Source organism: Canis lupus, chromosome 7, assembly GCF_048164855.1.
Source record: "Canis lupus baileyi chromosome 7, mCanLup2.hap1, whole genome shotgun sequence".
Lineage (NCBI taxonomy): Eukaryota > Metazoa > Chordata > Mammalia > Carnivora > Canidae > Canis > Canis lupus.
Genome location: NC_132844.1, coordinates 39331930 through 39350948, shown reverse-complemented (window position 1 = coordinate 39350948; position 19019 = coordinate 39331930). Strand labels below are relative to the sequence as shown.

Sequence of the window (19019 nt, the reverse complement as noted above, 5' to 3'; positions counted from 1 at the left end):
CTTTCTTTCCTTTCCTTTCCTTTTCCTTTCCTTTCCTTTTCCTTTTCCTTTCCTTTCCTTTCCCTTTCCTTTCCTTTCCTTTCCTTTTCCTTTCCTTTTCCTTTCCTTTCCTTTCCTTTCCTTTCTTTCTCTTTTCTTTTCTTTTCTTTCTCTTTTTTCTTTTCTTTTTTTTCTTTTCTTTTCTTTTTTTTCTTTCTTTTCTTTCTTTTTCTTTTTTCTTTTCTTTTCTTTCTTTCTTTCTTTCTTTCTTTCTTTCTTTCTTTCTTTCTTTCTTTCTTTTCTTTCTTTCTCTCTCTCTCTCTTTCTTTCTTTCTTTCTTTTTTCTTTCTTTCTTTCTTCTTTCTTTCTTCTTTCTTTCTTTCTTTCTCTTTTCTTTTGCCTTCCTGCCTTCCTTCCTTCCTTCCTTCCTTCCTTGTTTTGAAATCTTTCCTAGGACTTTTCCTCAGGGTAGAACTCTGTCCTTGCAGGGAAATTTGGTGGTTATGAGAACTCATAGGGCTAGATGTGTGTGTGTGTGTGTGTGTGTGTGTGTCCCCACCCCTATTTTAAGTTTATTATAGACCATTTGTGCATATTTGCTATTGGATTGGGTAGAAATGCTTTTCAGTTTTCATGTGCTTTCTGCAGACTTGGTTCACCATAATTTCCAATTTGTATCTTTTCACTATTTTAGTGTTCTGTTTTCAGATCCACTTGGCTCCCTATTAGTTGCAGAGATCATTCCATTCAGTGGTTGTTAGTGCTTTGTCTCTACCTCATAGCATTTAGGGTTTATGGGGATACCTCTGTCCCTAAAGTTTTATTGAAAATATTGTCCATGAGGTTTTGGTTTTCTATTTAGTGACCCCCCTTTTTTTGGGGGGGCGAGATGCTTCTGGGAGCTTAAAAACTGTCATTGCTATTATAGAATTCTCTGACAAGCAATATTTTTATAGAATAAAATTCCAGTTTAAAAAGAATAGCTAATTTGAAGAGCTCCATGATTTAACCGCATCTGACCCTGTATCTGACCCTGTATATGTTAGAACATTATTTACTCTCTCAAGGTTTTGACTCTTAGATAAATTTTCATAGAACCAGGCACATAATAAGCTTTCAGTATACAACCTTTGATACATGTTTATTCAAGAAAATTCCCAAATAACTGTCTTCATATTTTGTGGGAGGAGTGCTCATTATTAATTCTATCAAGCTGACCAAAATTCTCAAATCATAGCATAGATGGTCAACTTTTTTTTTTTTTTTTTTTTAATTTATGATAGAGAGAGAGAGAGAGAGAGAGAGAGAGGCAGAGACACAGGCAGAGGGAGAAGCAGGCTGCATGCACCGGGAGCCCGACGTGGGATTCGATCCCGGGTCTCCAGGATTGTGCCCTGGGCCAAAGGCAGGCGCCAAACCGCTGCGCCACCCAGGGATCCCTAGATGGTCAACTTTTAAAACTGATTGAGATTCAACTTCTGCTGGCTCCTTGCCAGGATCATTAAATGTGTCATCAAAGAAGAGCAGAGCAAGGGGGCAGCTTACAGAGTTGGGTCTGTGTATTGCCTATATGTGTAGAGTGAGGTGAAGAAAGAAATGTGATGCTGTCTGTAACAAAATTTAATCTGTGAAGTTTAATAAGAGTTTTGCAATTTTAAGCAATCCATTTGAGAAAAAGTTACATTATTTTGAATTTGTGCAGGATTATGCACTGTATTTTCCTTTTAATTTTTAAATTGTTTTTAAGGTTATTAAAAAGTCAGTGATAGTTTTTAGAATTCCCTTTTCTAGTAACTGGCTATAGTTCTTGGGTCAAAGCAATGAACAAAATGGTAAGGGACAGTACCCGTAGATAGAACTGGGACAGTACCACTAAAGGAGTACTAAGCTATTTGAAGGAAAAGACTTTATCTGTCCATATAGACTGCTGTATTTGGCTTTATCTGTCCATATAGACTGCTGTATTTGCTGTATTTGGTAGGAAATTGTTATGTGGCAAATAATGATCCTGTATGAATAGATCATCTGGAAACATTATTATTATTAATTTCATTGCATATAATACTTTAGAGGTGTAGTCACTGCTCTTCCCTGCTTTATATGAATATAATGATGATAGAAGATAGCAGGCATAGTCAAAGGCTGGGACTCTGTAGACCTGGGTTCTAGTTTTGGCTTTGTTAACTAAATGGTTGTGTAATCTCAGGAAGTTACTTAGTAGAGGCTCCTTTTTCTTTTTCTTTTTTTTTTTTTTAAATCATCAACATTAGTGCTATGGTTAAGTTTTCAACTTATTTTAAAGATGTCTCATTACTATTTTTATAGTGACCTTTCTTTGCTTATGAATTTCTAGAAGCATACTACAGTGTACACAAGGCCTTCTAGGCAGAAAGATGGAGAAAGCATGTCACATTTGAGAAAGTGAGGCAGTTTTTTGTGACCAGAGTATTGGGTGAAGTTATGTGTCAACAGGAGATGAAGGTGAAAGTTGCAGTGGGGTTGTTGGTTTGGTCTTGATCCTGTCAGTGATGGCCTGTGAGGATAGGGACAGAACAGGAGCTCTTAAAATGTTTTAAGTTGAAGAGAGATATTTAATGTTATCTTCCTTTTAAAAACCAAAATATGATGGGCTTGTTGCTGCAATGGCCTAAGCAGTGGTTGACTAGATCTTGTACTAAAGTGGTAGCAGTGGGGCTGATTAACAGGGGTAGGCTGTAACAAATATTAAAGAGTTAGAATCACTAAGACTTCTGACAGAAGAGGGAAGAGAGTCCAGGATGACTCCTGAGCTGGGCCTTAAGCACCTAGGATGAAAGTAGACGTTTATTCCTGAACTTCAAATGGTATGGGTTTCATAGGAAGTACAGATTACAAAAGACTGTGAAGTGAAGCTTTTCCAACTTTGTCATAATAGTGTTTAATTTTACTGCTTTAAAAAAATATATTCTCTGAATTAGTAACAACTAGCAAATGCTGCAACAGATAAGTTCTGAGAATATCTAGAAAATGTGAAAAATATGAAAACTGGTACCTCTAACTCCACATCATCATTTAAGATTTTTAATTTTTAAATATGTGTGGTTTACTTACTTTGTTTTTGAAAATAACAATTAAAACAGAAAGAGAACAATTCCCCTAAAACACAATTTTATGAAGACTGAAGGAATGGACTCTGTATTAAATATTTACAAAGAGTTCCTGAGACCAAAAATGGTGGCCCTTCTTTTCCAGCAGCTGGAATCCAAAAGATCTTGAAACCAGTCCTGAAAAGCTTGCTCCTATGCAAGAAATCCTGTGGCTTTTGAGAGGAAGATAGAGAACTATGCTGGAAAATTTCAAGTGGTAGTAGAGGTGAGTCACTGACATGAAGAATTTGTCCAGGGACTACAAATACTCCTTTTCTCTTTCTAATTAACACTTAAAATATTTATATACAGTCAGATAAGGCAGTTTGAAAATCTTAGTCTTTGTGTTCTAAAAATTTTAATGAGTAGAAAATAGTAGAATAAGTATAATCCCTCACCCACATAAAAATAAATATGTTGAAGTTTTAAGAAGCAAAAAAGATACATTCAGTGATATAACTTTAGCAGCAATTCTGTTTATTTAGGATGATGATGATATCAGGAAAAGCTATGATAAGTAAGTGCCATATTTATACTTTGTATTTTGAATGTAAGATATACTTGGATGGGATTTTTTTTAAATGTATTAATTTGATTTGATTCATAACCTCTTTGTTAACTAGAACACTTTGTTCTCCTAGTATGAGTGGAGGATACCAATGACAGGGAAGTCAACTTGCTCTGATTCATATGCTGCTTAAATACCCTAACTAAGCTTCCTCTGGATAATATTTTATTTAGAAACAATGCAGGATTAGTAAGTCCCCCTTAATTATTTTACTGTTTTGGGGAGTGAGAAATATATGGACAAACTTCAAAGGATACAAAAAGTGTAAAGTGAATAGTTTTCCTCCTATTTCCATCACTCAGACATCCAATTTGCCTCCATAGAAACAACTGTATTTATTAGTTTCTTGTATACTTTTCCTGAAGCATATAGTTTTAGCTGTTTTCATATCCTTACATAGTAATTCTTTACCTTGTAGATGAGATTCCCTCCCACATCAGTTCCTTAGAAAATTGGATAGAAGAGTTCCAATTTATGTAGTTTTACCTTTCTTCCTCCAGATTTACTGTAGACATGTGGTACCTTTCCATTATACACCCACATATAAGATTCTGCTGATTATTTTAATATTTTGTATTTTTGCCATTGGGAATTGGATCTGATTGCCACATTAGAACCTCGTCAGTCATTTACAACAGAGCAATTAGTGATCTCAGTCCTTTATATTGTAGCTGCTGTTCTTTTCCCCCAATTATTCCTTTTTTTTTAAATTGCCAGTGAACTGCAAAAGGCAAGTCAGTACACACACAAAATTTTTGAAAACTATTCAGGTAGCTTCCTGAAGTAATACATTAGTGTGAATTGTAACTTAATTATAAGTGACTGTTGACCAGGTAGGTACTTCTTAGTGTCTGAGGGAGAAAGTGCATGAAACATTATGGAGACGGTAGGAGGTAGGTCCTAAGAAAGGAGAGAGGATGCACAAGATGAAAGAGTGGGGAGGTCCAAGGAGCCATGGTTCTTAAATGTAGCTGCTCAACCTGGACTGCACTGTACTTAGCTTTACTTGAGCTAACACAGGTAGAAGTTATATCCTGAAGTAATTTTATCAGTTAGTTGGATTCCACAAGAGCTCTGCTTTCCAAGAATTTGGAAAACTAAAGAAAGGGAAACTATATGTTGGCAAATTTCCTGTAACATTTGTTTGCCTACTTATTGGTTCTGCCTATTTTCTTTATATCTATTCCCACTTTTGTGACATTTGTTACTTTTTAAAGTTATTTTTATTATTCTTTTATTGAAGTACAATTGACATAATATTACATTAATTTCAGGAGTACAGCATAGTCATTTGACAACTCTATGTTATACAATGCTTACTGCAAGTCTAGCTACTACTATCTGTCACTGGTTTTTGTATGTTTTAGTTAATATATTGTACAAAGCCCATAAATAAATGCCAATTTAAACTTTAAATTGACAACCACAATTTGCTTTAGTCTCTGTAAAACATTAGAAACTTAGAACTCATTTAGGATATAGCTTTTATTGTTTTTAGTGCAAAAACTAGGATTGGGTAAATGTTTTCTTCTTAGAAAGTTTCAGAAATTCAGCATCATATATTTCAGCATTCCAGTTCAAATAATAATTTTTGAAATTGAATCTCAGGTGACATATGAATCTTTGAGCAGGTGTTGTTCTATATATTAGATTATGTGGAGAAACTAAAAACACAAAGATTATGGATTGACAAGGACAAAATACTTTTAACAGTAGGTTTTGAGGCTCTTAAGTGTGATTTATTATACCATTTTCAGGTGAAGCCTCCCTGTGCAATTTTAATGGTGGCTATTTGGGATGAAGATGGTTCAAGCAAAAAGTACAATATAAAATTGATCTTTCTTAGGAGCATACAGTGTATAAAATAAGGACAGATTGAATTTGAAAGTGGACAATAACTAGTACTAATTTTGAAATGTGTACTACCTAAACGGCATTTATCCTAATTATGAAGTACACATTTCACTTACTCTTCAATATAAATATATACTTTTCTTAAAGTAAAAATGCATATTGACTTTTTATTTATTATATTCTTAAAATCATTTCATTGTCAAGAATTTCAGTATATTTTCTGCTCACTTAATGTTTGTTTTTTTAAAAAATCTAATTTTAAGATGAACTATACTTTAAGTAAAAACCTATTTTAAAATATTTTTAAAAAGTAGAAATTTTGACAAGTAATTAGTCCTCTTCCCCCCTTTTTCATGTTTGAAGTGTGAGAGAAAGAAAAGAAATTACTCACAGGATTACATGCCTTCCATAAAACCAAAGAATTTTGAAAATTGGTAAACTTAAAAATTTTTAATGGTCTGTTTGGTACTCTTACAAGTATTCCTCCTTTTGGAGAAGTGAAAATAGATTTGGAAATTTAAAGTGTTTCAGAATGGTGCATATTAGGTTCTGGCTTGATATCCAGGAAGCTAGATGACAGAAGTTAAAGTAGCTAGTTCATTACCTATAACTTAAGTCTCACTGGAGTTAAAAACATAAAATAAAATATAAAACTTACTTTTTAATAGTAGTATATTTCCCTTCCCCCACTTTTTTGCAACCAGTCCACTTATCTCAGCTCTGGAAAACTGAATGATAAATTACCAAAGAATAAGCAACTAAAATTCTCCTTCCTAACAGTGCATTTTGCTAAAGCATTTTGGTTGAGAGAACCTAAAAGAAAAGCAATAATGTTTTAATAACAGGAACGATGTTTTAATAGTGGAAGCAATACATACAGAACTCTATTTTGTGGTGAAATTTCCTGGACACTTATTTTGGTTAGCCTGGTGATAAGGATTGGGACTAGGGAGCTTGATCCTAGTCTCAACTCTGAAACTGATTCATTGTATTACTTTAGAGAAATCATATAACTTTTTTGTGCTTCAGTTTCTGTACCTGTAAAATGAAAGCAGCCTCTAAAGCAAAGAGCTTAGTGTTTGTAAGTCCTGCAGGACATAGTCCCCAGTTCCAGTTCTCCATTGGATGCAGCCAGACATATCTGAACTCCTGAGGGCTGATATTGGTTATATCAAGTGTCAAACCTTGGAGACAAATAATCTTGGGCCAGTTACTTAACATCTTGCTGCTTCAGTTTTCTTTCCTGCCACAATAGGGTAATGCCTAAACCAGTTTTTTTTTTTAACATTTAAAATTGCATATGTGTATGTATATATATACATGCATGCCATTGAATATGTCATTGAAAACTGTGATGTCGTTGAATACTTGTTTCCTCTAATCTCAGCTAACATACACACACTTGCACTTGTACCAGTCACTTTTTGGCAGTGGTCTCTTGTAGAAATGGGTCATTATTTCACATTACTTCTTCCTTTCAGATTTTTATACTTCTTTTTCCCCCCCCTCACCTGTCTGATTGTGATGGGTAGAATCCATAGAACAACAGTATATAATTTGGTGCAATATACATGTATGCCCTGTTCCTATTTATTTTTTATTTTGTCAAAATATAAATGACCTACATTAAATAAAGAGAATATTTTATATAAAATGTGTACAGTCATATTCATTGAACATAAGATTTCAGGCACCTCTATTTTATGGACTAATAAAATTATCAATTATAAGACATTAATTTTAAGATGTATTTCTATTTCATTAGTGTTTAACTATGAAAATGAAACAGAATCAATGAGATATGGCATATATAGTAGATACAGTTTTTAGTCTTACTAAATTTTTGTTAGAATTTCTGTGTATTCTTATTTGCTTGATGGAAACTTTTCCAGTTTTTTTTACTTTTATAGTTTCTGTGAGTTACTTTTTGCTTTATTGCAGTTATTGTGCAAACTAAGAGGCATTTTTCTTATTGCAGTTCTTCCTAAATGTTTAATGCCTTTATGATTACATAACTTGCATCATCTTTACTCCTAAATTCCCACCATGACACAAAGGTGAAGCATCATTTGAATGCTTGAGATAGGAGACAGTTTTTCTTTTTTCAAGAAGGTTGAGCTATACTGAAAGTTTCTAAGCTCTCCTCCCCACGCAGAGATTTACATCTTAGCTCTGCTCATGTGCATGCTAATATGTGTCATGATGTAGTAGAGCCCTCTGACCTTGTACTGTTAGTTCACCTTACATGGTTTTCTCCCTTCACCCTGTATACCCTTGGGTTTATTTTGCTTTAGCTTCTGTTTTCTCTCCAAGACTAAATAACAAAAACTCTTTCATTCTTTTTCAGTTTACTATTCCTTATATTTCCTAGCCCCCTATTCCTTCCTTTCTTATTATCTCCTTTACTCTGAGACAGTACTTATGCTGAGGTGGGGTAGAATAGATAACCAGAAATGAGTGTATACTAATATTTTTGCATACCTTAAAACTCTTATTTGGGAGAAAAAAGGTCACTGTATTTTTTTAAAAACTTATTTATTTATGAGCGAGCGCACGCGTGCAGGGAGAGGGACAGGGACAGGGAGACTCGCACTGAGCGCAGAGCCCTGTTCCAGGTTTGATCCCATGACCCTGAGATTACGACCTGAGCTGAAATCAAAAGTTGGATGCTTAACTGATTGAGCCACCTAGGTGCCCCGTGTCACTGTATTTTTTATTTGAAGGATGATAGTTCTGTGTACACTTGAAGGCTACCACTCAAAGTGGACATCTAGTTATCTGTTAAATCTGGATTGTCTTGGGGTTGTGGGTGTGTCTAGGAAAAAAGGAAAAAGGAGAATTATATAGACTGATTTTTCTACCAATTAAAACATTTTAAGGAACCTAAACTCCGAATGATGTAAAGATCTTAGAACATTTTACATATATATTCATTTGTAACACGTATTCATATAAAGTAAATGTTTTCTTTGTAAATTTTACTTTCTGGTGTAATAGACTATCCAGGAAGAACTGTTTGGCTGCTCCTTACTCACTGAAAATAATGAAACTTAAACTGGTTTAAATGACTATCAGATTATTTTATGCCTCCTGAGTAGTTCTTATTTTTGGAATTTAGAGATTCTAGGGAGGCTTTGGGTCATCAAATACAGTATTTTTTTTTTGTTTTTTGTTTTTTTTTTGCTTTTGTTAAGGAGAGGATCCATAGTTTTCAGTAGAATCTTAAAGAGATTAACCCCAAAGAAATTAATCCACTTCTGTAGAGTTTTAAGTTAGCACTATTTCTTTTTTTCTGCTCTCCATGTGATCCTGATTGTAAACCATGAAAACTCAAGAGTATTTTGAAACTCAAAACAAGGAAAATTTGATCATGAGTTGTTACCCTTGGATATGGCAGTACTGTTCAAGTGGCATATCTAAAACAATAATAAAACTGCCATGAACTACCAGGGAATTATTTTTAGGTTTTATAATTTTATAAATTTCATTTATAGTGAATATAAATAAAGATGGTATTGTTTTCATAGAAAAGACATTAGGAAACTGGGTTCACGTTAAGTTGAATAAATGTGAAGGATTAAAAATATGCTTCTACTTTGAACTTGAGTACTTAATTTCATTGTTGTGACTTAAATTGTTTTTCTGAGAAGAAAGTATATTGGAAATAATAAATGTTACCTGATATTTATTTTTACTTTTATAGTTTCTGTGAGTTACTGTGTATAATGTGTATATAGGAATTACTTTTTTAATATTTATGTGAATAATGAAAATACTTGATTTTTCTTTTTATTTTAGTGCATGCAGGATATGGGAAATACTAAAGCAAGACTACTTTATGAAGCCAATCTTCCAGAGAACTTTCGTAGACCACAGACAGATCAGTATCCTTTAAACTTTATTTATTGTGGATTTTGAAATAATTAATTCCTTTTTATACTTTATATTTTAATTGTTTGTATTTAGGAAAATGTGAACTTTATAATACTGTTACTTATTAAAGATAGAAATTGATTTGCCCTGAGCTGTGCTTTGTATTTAGTAAATTTTTAATAGGATTCTGATAATATATGATCTACATAGTATTTTGATATAATTATTACTAAGTGTAAAATATTATGACATTCTTTTTGATCTGCAGTTCTCGATTGGAGGGCATTCATCTTTGTTATAAGTTTCACAACTGTGTTTGCTTTTACAAATCTTCCCTAATGAATAAATAGAATATTTTCTCAACAGGCATTTTGGTCAGGATGGTTTTTACATTTCTTAAAGATAAAATCATTTGATTATATAGGATTTCTCAAACTTATATTGAAGTTTGAGAAAACAGCTCATCAAAATTGATCTGTTCTATAAAATTATCAAATTTATTGTAAATATTTGTGATTCTATCCAAAGATGACACTTGCAGTTTTGACAATAAAATAACATGGTTTCTTAAAGAGCAGTTGTATATTACCCATTTGTATACTAAAACAGTTCATGTGGTCAAACAGTGAAAAAAATGCGATCTTAACAGAAATATAGGCCATTATATATATTTTTATGTTTGTATAGAAACTTTTTAAGCTATATTTTAAAAATTAGTATTTGTATTTGGCCATTTCTGTTTCTGCTGCTCCCACCTTCTTGCCCAAAATTTAACAATCTGATATCCAAGGCTATTTTTATTATAGTAAGATCCTATGATAAAGGTGGGAGGAACATTTCAGGCATAACAGATTGTCTGAGTAGAGGTATGAAAGTGCGAGGAAACATGACATTTAAGGTTTTGATGTGACACATTCAAGTTTAGTGGGACAAGTGGCAGAAGCAACATATTTTCCATATTGCGAAGGTTTTTTTCTTTTTTTTTTTTTAGTACCATATAGAAGCAGTGTAGACCTCATTCCACAGGTTCAAGGGAGTTGAAAAGCATGAAGGTTTTGAAGCAGGAGAAACATTAGAAGCATTAACTTCTACCACAAAGATTAGGCAGAGGAGACCCTGGAGTCAGAGAGACCATGTAGAATACTAGTACAGCCTTGAAATGAGCGATGATGAAGTTATAAATTAGGTAAGTAGATTAGATAGTGGCATTGAGAATGGATAAGAAGGAATTGGGAAGATTGGAAAGCAGGAGCAGTTGGATTAGGTTAAGATTGGCTGTTTCTGAGGAAAGATACTGAGATCACCCCAAATTTTAAAGCTTGGCTAAAGTTCTATGGGTGAGATAAAGCATATTCCCTAAGAGAAGAAATTCAGTACCAGATAAAGGTTGAAGGGTCAGAAATGAAAGATAATGAGCCATGCTTCATTGCTTTGGGCAGGTTGAGGTGTCTCTTGGACATATACATGGAGATCTCCATTTAGTAGCTGGAAACATGGATCTGGACCCTAGAAGAAAGCAGGAAATACAGTGCAGATTTTAGTGATTTAGCATGTAGATGATAGAAAAGTGTTGGTTGAAGCTATGTTTATCCAGGGCAGTGGTCCTTTGTTCTTTTTTGTGTGTTTATTGAGAATCTTGAGAATGGTGTTTTTTTCTTTCTCCTGTGAAAAGTGAAGGCCTAAGGCAGAACCTTGGGAAATCGAGCATAGAAGGAAAAAGGGTAGAGGAAGCAAGTAATGTCCTAGATGGTTTTTACCAATTGTTTGCTAGCTGTATTTATTCCTCTGAGTTGGCATATAAGATCCCTCAAGTGGAAGAATCTCAAATGGAAGAATCTCCCTTTTGTGGAAGTTTGTGTGTATGTGTGTTGAGTTGGTTTGGTTTGAGTTGAATTTTTTGAATACTACTTCTCTTGAATACTACAGGGTAAATTCTTGAAATTTTGGTAGTATCCTTTATTTGGTGCCTTGTAGATGAAAGTGACTTCCAAGTTATTTAATATATCATTTTGATTCCATATCGTTTTCAAAGAAGCTTTGAAGATGTTCAGGAAAGGACTGTATATAGCTTCTTGGTATCTTCTTATATTGAACTGTTCTATGCACTATTTTGTGTATGATGGTAGGAATATTATTTCTTAAGTAATTACCATTAATTTTATGATGAAACTTATAGAACCAAAGAATTAATGAGGCAGTGAGTTATTAATTCTGGTATTTTTGCTGATACATTTTTAAATATTTGGTACTTACTAAACATTTCAGAAGAGAGAAGATTTTTATAGTGAATTGATTGGCATTGGGTATCATTACATTCTTGACCTTTGACACACTGAAGATACAACAGCTAAAGTAGCCTTATTCTCTAAAAACACTTTGCTGTGTGCTAAGCACTGAGCTTGGCTTTTATGTATACTATCTCTTTAAATTCTCAAAATAACCCAATGAGCTAGAGCATAGTATTTTCATTTGGGGGATTGGGAAGGCGGGATGTGCAAAGAGTTATTAAGAAACTTCTTAAAGTTTCCAGACTTCTCCTTCTGTAGAAGGGCACTTGAATATTTTTTAATGATGGTAGTCAGTATTGCCACATTTGAGTCTTGATGGCCTTTAAAAATACATAGGCTTATGGTTTGGGACTCTGAAGCTAGATCATAAAGTCTAAGTATAGATCACAACTTTTAAGTACCTGGTATGATTCAATTCAGGCTTTTGGGTTATGTATGTTTTTGCTATTGTTTGCTCAAGCATGCTTATTTGATTTTTCAAACTAAGTGTTACTTCTAAAGCATTGGCAAATTATGATCATATTTATTTGAGGTGTTGATCTCTTTCTATTCACAAAAAGATAACCTAGTGGTTGTCAGAAGCTACTTACAGAGGGATTTTTGGCTAAACAAATTTGAGATAGATGACTACTGTGAATATAAGATGACGTGTCTTAGACCATGAAACCAGCCCCTATACCCAGTATAATGCTCTGGCCTTTAAAAATTGCTTTACCTTAAATATTGTATCAATATCACTTTATTCCCTTCTTTTCATTTAGAAACATTGTGATTTGGAGGTTTTATTAGGGAAACTAATAAGAAAACTAATTCTCTTTCTTTCACGAATCACTCTAAATTCATTGCTCTTTGAAAAGCCTAACATCTCTGCATTTTTATTAATTTAAATATTGTTGCCTCATCCCCAGAGGCAAGTGGAACCAAACTGAGTAAAACTCAGATAATATGGGACCTCACTGCATTCTTAACAAGATTTGTCATTTTTTAAAAGCTTTATAATTTACAAAGTTATGCAAAAGCTGCTGCAAAAGTATAATTTCTCATGTGGGATGTGGTTAATTATAGGCTGCATGTACTAGTGCATGACAAATGATAAAGCTTTACATTAAGCTTTTCATTATTAGGATATTTCATCTTATCTAAAAACTTTAATTACTTTAGTTCCATGAGGTCTATTGTGCACCAGAGCTAATCAGCAGTTCTTCTCCTTTGAGCTTTTCAAGATTTTATTGCTGTCAGTGGTAATGTGTCTGGAACTGGAATATTTTGTTCTTGGGACTAAATATTAATTTAATTCTTTAAAATGGTATCTTTAAGAAAAGAAAAAATCTCAAATTATAAATAAATACATGTTAAAAGAAAATACAAAGTAATGTTAAACTTTTGGGGGGCTTGCATAGTATCATTTGTTAGTTTCAAGGGCAGGGACAGTTAAGGGTACTGTACTGTTTTGTTTTTTTTTTTCTGTACTGTTTTTAATTACAGGCATGGGGAAGGTTTTGGGGTATTTGTTTTTGTTTACTAAATCTCAAAACAACCATTTAAACTTGAATTGTTATTAATATATTCCTAACCTTGATTTCCTGAAAATATTGTTCTATTTCTAAATTTTTGACTGTATTATTGATGTCAGGCAATTAAAAAAAAAAAACCCACATCTCAAATGACTCCTAGAGACTAGAAAATGGAGATGAATAATGACTGATTTCCTTGGTCCTTTTTCTTGTGGTTTCTCCATTGCTCATCTATTTAAACTTGATGCTATGCAAGCCGTGTTAGGCCTGAACATGGTAATTCCTGTCTATTACCTCTCTCTACCATGGTAATAAGAGCTAAAAACTAAATAGCACTCACTATGTGCCACACATTGTTCTTAGTTCTTTACAGACATTAGCTTATTTAATTATCACAGTAATCCTGTGATATGGGTCTTAACGTTATCTCCATTTTAAAGGTGAGGAAAGTGAGATACAAAGTTATATAACAACAAAAGCTATCTCCATTTATTGAATGCTTATTGTCTGTCAGGAACTGGTGCTAAATGCTATTTTATGTGTATTATTCCCATAATTCTCAACAACTTTGTGAGTTGGGTATGATTATCTTTTTTTATATATCTAGGTACGGATTCAGCAGATTAGCTGACTTTAAGGTAACAATAACTGCCAGTTAAATAACAAGTGCCTACTGGTACCAGAAATGAGGGTGTACATTGGGTCTCAAAGACCATCTTCTTTGAGAATTAGTACCAGAGTTAGCATAGAATGCAAAACTGTTGTCAAAATGTCCATTGAAAATTCCTTAGTTGTCTATAATGACAGACGCAGAGATATATATATATAATGATAGACGCAGAGACAATCTATAAATCCAACTTAACTGTTCTTTGCCTCTTGGGCAAAATTGGGTTACAATTCAGGAATCAGTAACTACAGGCCTGTGAGTCAGCTCCTGTTTTTGTAAATAAAGTTTTATTAGACCACAGCCATGGCGATTCATTTAAGTATTTTCAAGGCTGCTTTGGAGCTACAAAGGCAGAGATGAGTAGTTGCAACATAGACAAACTATCAAAGCCTAAAATATTTACTTCTGGTCCTCTAAGAAAAATTTGTTGACTGTGATAATAAATCATGTTTCTTTATGTGAATCAACATTGAAGAATTGGCTTGTCATTTGGGACCCTATACAAATATACATAAAGACTGTGTGATGTAATCTTACTGTCAGAGGTATGTAGGAACTGAGAGCAACCAAGGCTATAGCATGTTCCCTAAATTACGGCCCTTTCTCAGATGACTCCCATGGAACTTAAAAAATGCACTTTTTAAAGTGCATTTGATTGGGTGCTTTGATTGATTTTTGAAAAGTAATGTTTTATGTTAATAATAGGAAGATCCAAGTAAGTTCTTTTGCCCTAATGATTAATTATTTTATCTTAATTTAATATTCTTGGAAAACAGATCAGCTTTCATCTCAGAATTTTAGAAATTGTTTACTTTTTAGATAATTTCTGAGAGGGTTTTGTATCATAAATGGAATTAGATTCAGCTATATTTGAATTATTTGTATAACATACATTAAATATTTCACTGATATCTTTTATTTCTGAAAATTCATGGCAACATGTAATTTCACCAGATGTTTGTATTGTTTTTCACTCCAAAAAGTTGTATATTCAAAGTGTTTACCTTTTTTCAAATTCAGCACTTATAAAATCATCATAGTTTTCAGTATTTTAGCTTTACTGTTGGTTAATTATTTTATATATTTCTAATTTTAATGTGTTTTCTGATAGTTATTTTTAGTCCTAAACATTGATCCTTTTTATCATAAACATTCATAGATGAGAGTAGTAAATCTTTACAAGCTTTAAGGTGTAGTATACTCTAAACAATACCTACAATGAATATTGTTTCTATCTTTAAGAAGGAAAAGTATCAGTATTACTTTCTCTGATATTTAAACATAAAAATTATGATTTAAGAATTCAGGTTTCTAAAAGTTTCTGTAGTTAAAAAATGGCTGTACATATGCATGCTGTATTATATGTCAAATAATATATAACTGAATATAATTGCTGCTAAAATAATTAAATTTACAAACATATATGTACAAATAATAAATAGTCCATATTATCTGAAGTGAAAATGACATCAATCTAAGTGAAGTCTATTTTCTCTTCCTTTTTGGTGGAAATAAATAGTTGTCTCTTCAATGAAAATTGCTCAGTATATCCACATTCATACACCAATCCAAAAGGCCAACTTCTTAAATTTTTTCTTTTTTTTTTTTCTGTTAGAAAAATGTAATATTGAATTTGGATTAACAATCATGAGCAAATTTACAAGTTGGAGTAAAATAACATTATTACATTTTGTGAAAATATTGGCATATATGTGGTGACCTTTTGGTATTAAATTGGCTGCTAAAATTTTCACATATCAAAATAAGCAGTCTTGGGGCCTTTCACTTTTAAAAAGGGTCTCCGAAGGCTACCTTGAAAATACCCTTAAATTTGACATTCTTTTCTAAGCTTTAAAGTATTTATTAGCATTACCATAAATTAACTGACCAATTCACAGATGTACTGGTGATGTGATCAGGAACATTCTGAAAAGGTTGATGCTAAACATTCCTGGTTTTGAATCACAGCTCTCCCTCGTCCTGTAGAATCCCAGAAAACTTTTATTATTTTTTATTATTATTATTTTTTTAATTTTTATTTATCTATGATAGTCATACAGAGAGAGAGAGAGAGAGAGAGAGAGAGAGAGGCAGAGACACAGGCAGAGGCAGAAGTAGGCTCCATGCACTGGGAGCCCGACGTGGGATTCATCCCGGGTCTCCAGGATCGCGCCCTGGGCCAAAGGCAGGCGCCAAACCGCTGCACCACCCAGGGATCCCTCAGGAAACTTTTAAAATTTTCTTTGTCTCACTTTTGGTTATGAAATGGTACCTACCTTATAGGTTGGTTAAGAGGAGAAAAGGAGATAGAGATCATATAAAGTACTCTTCACATACTCAGATTATAGAAAACTGTCTTTAAAAATACCTTTCAGTCACTCAGCTTACTTAATGAATTAAATGTCTAGATTTCCCCTCTTGCCTTCCCTGATCCCCTTTGAGTGCTTTCATAATACCCCAACTTTTTAATATCCACTGTATATTGGTCTATCAACTCTTTGCATTACCTCTTGCCTCAAATGTCAATTTAAAAGGCTTTTTATTAACCTCTAATAAGAAGTTATTGACCGAAAATGTATTGTCTTACTGCTTCAGGTAACTTTTGAACAGAAGGATGTCTTAATGGAGATCTACAGAGAAATTATATTTCAGTGTAATTCATTTCCTTTGTAATTCTGTGTATTTTATTTTATGCATTTAAAAGCACTGTCCTAGAAAGGAGTTCATAGGCTTTGCCTAACTATCAAAGGGGTTCATGGTGCTAAGAAGGCTACGAATCTCTGATGGAAGAATTTTCATTTTAGTGAAATACGATAAAGCAGTGATTGAGTGGTAAGAGAAGTCATCAATATCAGATAACTCAAAACTGTCAAATCCTATTAGAATTGCTCACTCTGTCAACATATAAGGCTAGTGCAGCCAACTACAAAAAATTAAATAGTACTAACTTTGATTGTAGCGTCTTTTTCCTCAGCTTTGAAAGAAAAAAAAATGGCCTCTGTTCTTCTAATACACAGGAAATACTCTAGGATACAATGAGGGGAAGCCATGTATGATGGGAAAGAACAGAAGTATTGAAATCACAGTTGTTTTATTTTTCTAAGTTGTTGATTATTTATCTTTGATATGGAAATAATCTTTACATTACTGGATTGTGGAAGGAATCAAAGAAACAAACTACAGACAACACATATCACACAGTGTCTGGTACATTGTGGGTACCACATAGCTATTAGTTTTCTTACACTGAGAATGTAAAATGAACTTTAACTGAGTTTGGTGGGGGTGGAGATTTGGAGAATGTAGTAGAATTGAGAAATGTTGTTACTTTTCTTTCTAGAATTGGGTTTGGTGGTTTTGTTGAATGGGGAAAACTTCAAGAAAGAGAAATTATTTAGCAGGTAGAAAGGTAGAATTTAGTTGCAGAAATAGTGTGAGAGGAGGGCACAGATGGGAGAGGAGGAAAATTGAGTTTAGAATATAGGTTTTGTGGAAAGGAATGAATAAAGGGGAATGTACAAGTCACTGAACTCATGCTTTTCCTTAAGTTATCTGTTTTCAGAGCAGTGGAATTTTTCATCAGAGATAAGTATGAAAAGAAGAAATACTATGATAAAAATGCAATAGCTATTACAAATGTAAGTAAAATCTTCATTTCTATCACCAATTCTTGTTTGTTGAATAGATCTCAAACTTTTTTTAAAGACATTTCTTTGAGAGAGAGAGAGAGAGAGAATAGGGGGAGGGGCAGAGGGAGAGAATCTCAAGCAGACTCCCCACCGAGTGCGGACCCTGACTTAGGGCTCCATCTGACAACTCAAGAGATCATGATGAGCCAAAATCACAAGTTGGATGCTGACCCAACTGAGCCACCCAGGCGCCCCAGATCTCAAACTTATCATACAATACAATACAGCTTAATTTGTTTTATTGTAAAAGTATACTTAGTTACATACTTTAAAAAATTTGAATATTGGAATTTTTTCCACGTTTATGAGCTCTTACAAAAGCAGAACTCTTAATTCAGAAAAGAAAATATTCTGAGTCTAATAACTATTAAATGTTATTTATTAAGTTAATTTATGAAAATTGCTAAAAGATAGAGTCACTAATTGAAAAAGAGGGGAGGGAGAATTATTTTACTCAGTTTTGGAAGTGAATGAAAAAGAATCAAGGCGATTTATCCCCTCTCCTAAGGGCTTTAGTGGATGTGTCCGACATATATATATATTAAGACATGGCATTTTAATTGGTTATTATCAAGCATTTTGATACCCAATAGTTGAGACCTTATTGCAGTGATCAAGTTATATCACTGTTTTTTGTTTTGTTTTGTTTCTGATTAATTTTTTTCATTACTGTTTAAGGCTAATTGTCTTTACTGTTGCAATTGTTTTTTTTTTTTTTTGGCCTTTGATTCCTAGATTAATAAAGCCAAGCTATACACAGTTAATCTTGTGGTTAAGTAATCTGTCAAGTAATTTAGAGACAACAATTTCATCTCATTTTGTATACAAACTGGGTTTATCTTTTCAGTCCATGTGGAGAGGCAATATAATAAAAAATTAATAAACTACTAACAAAGTGAGGATATTTTAATACATTGTCTTTGATCATGAAAAAAATCTTGTTAAAAGTATTTAAAGTATCATTAGTGTATATTATGAAACAAATACACCCTTGTGGATAGAGTTTGGGCTGCATTGGATACAGGAGAGGAAATCTTGAAAGAATGATAAAAATTGATAGTATTGAGAATGATACTTAGAATGTCTGTAAAATTAAATTTGGTTGTAGCATTATGAGGGAGGGAAGGACTAACTGTAAAACATAAGTTACATATTTTCATATGAAATTTTAAGAAACCATTTTAGTATATTTATAAAGCATATGGTTTTACATTGTACATCCTTTCCCCTTCTTCAAGTTTTTATTTAAATTCTAGTTAGCATACAGTGTAATACTGGTTTCAGGAGTAGAATTAGTGATTCATACTTATATATAACATCCAGTGCTCATCACAACAAGTGTATTCCTCAGTACCCATCATCCATTTAGCCCATCCCTGGCCCCCTTCCTTCCAGCAACCCTCAGTTTGTTCTCTAGGGTTAAAGAGTCTTGTATGTTTTGTTTCTCTCACATTAAATA

General features: G+C 33.1%; 1 protein-coding gene across 7 annotated transcripts in view; it reads left to right on the top strand.

Moving 5' to 3' along the window:
* SMAP1 (small ArfGAP 1) overlaps positions 1-19019 on the top strand; it is a 183882-nt gene that overhangs the window by 61985 nt on the left and 102878 nt on the right. For 6 of the 7 annotated variants that reach the window (XM_072832425.1, XM_072832423.1, XM_072832424.1 and 3 more), the window contains exons 3-4: positions 9325-9410; positions 17434-17509. In XM_072832425.1, coding sequence (XP_072688526.1) covers positions 9325-9410; positions 17434-17509 — 162 coding nt within the window. Of the gene's footprint in view, positions 1-3180; positions 3331-9324; positions 9411-17433; positions 17510-19019 lie in introns of those variants that run through there. The other variant, XM_072832426.1, reaches the window with a different exon arrangement.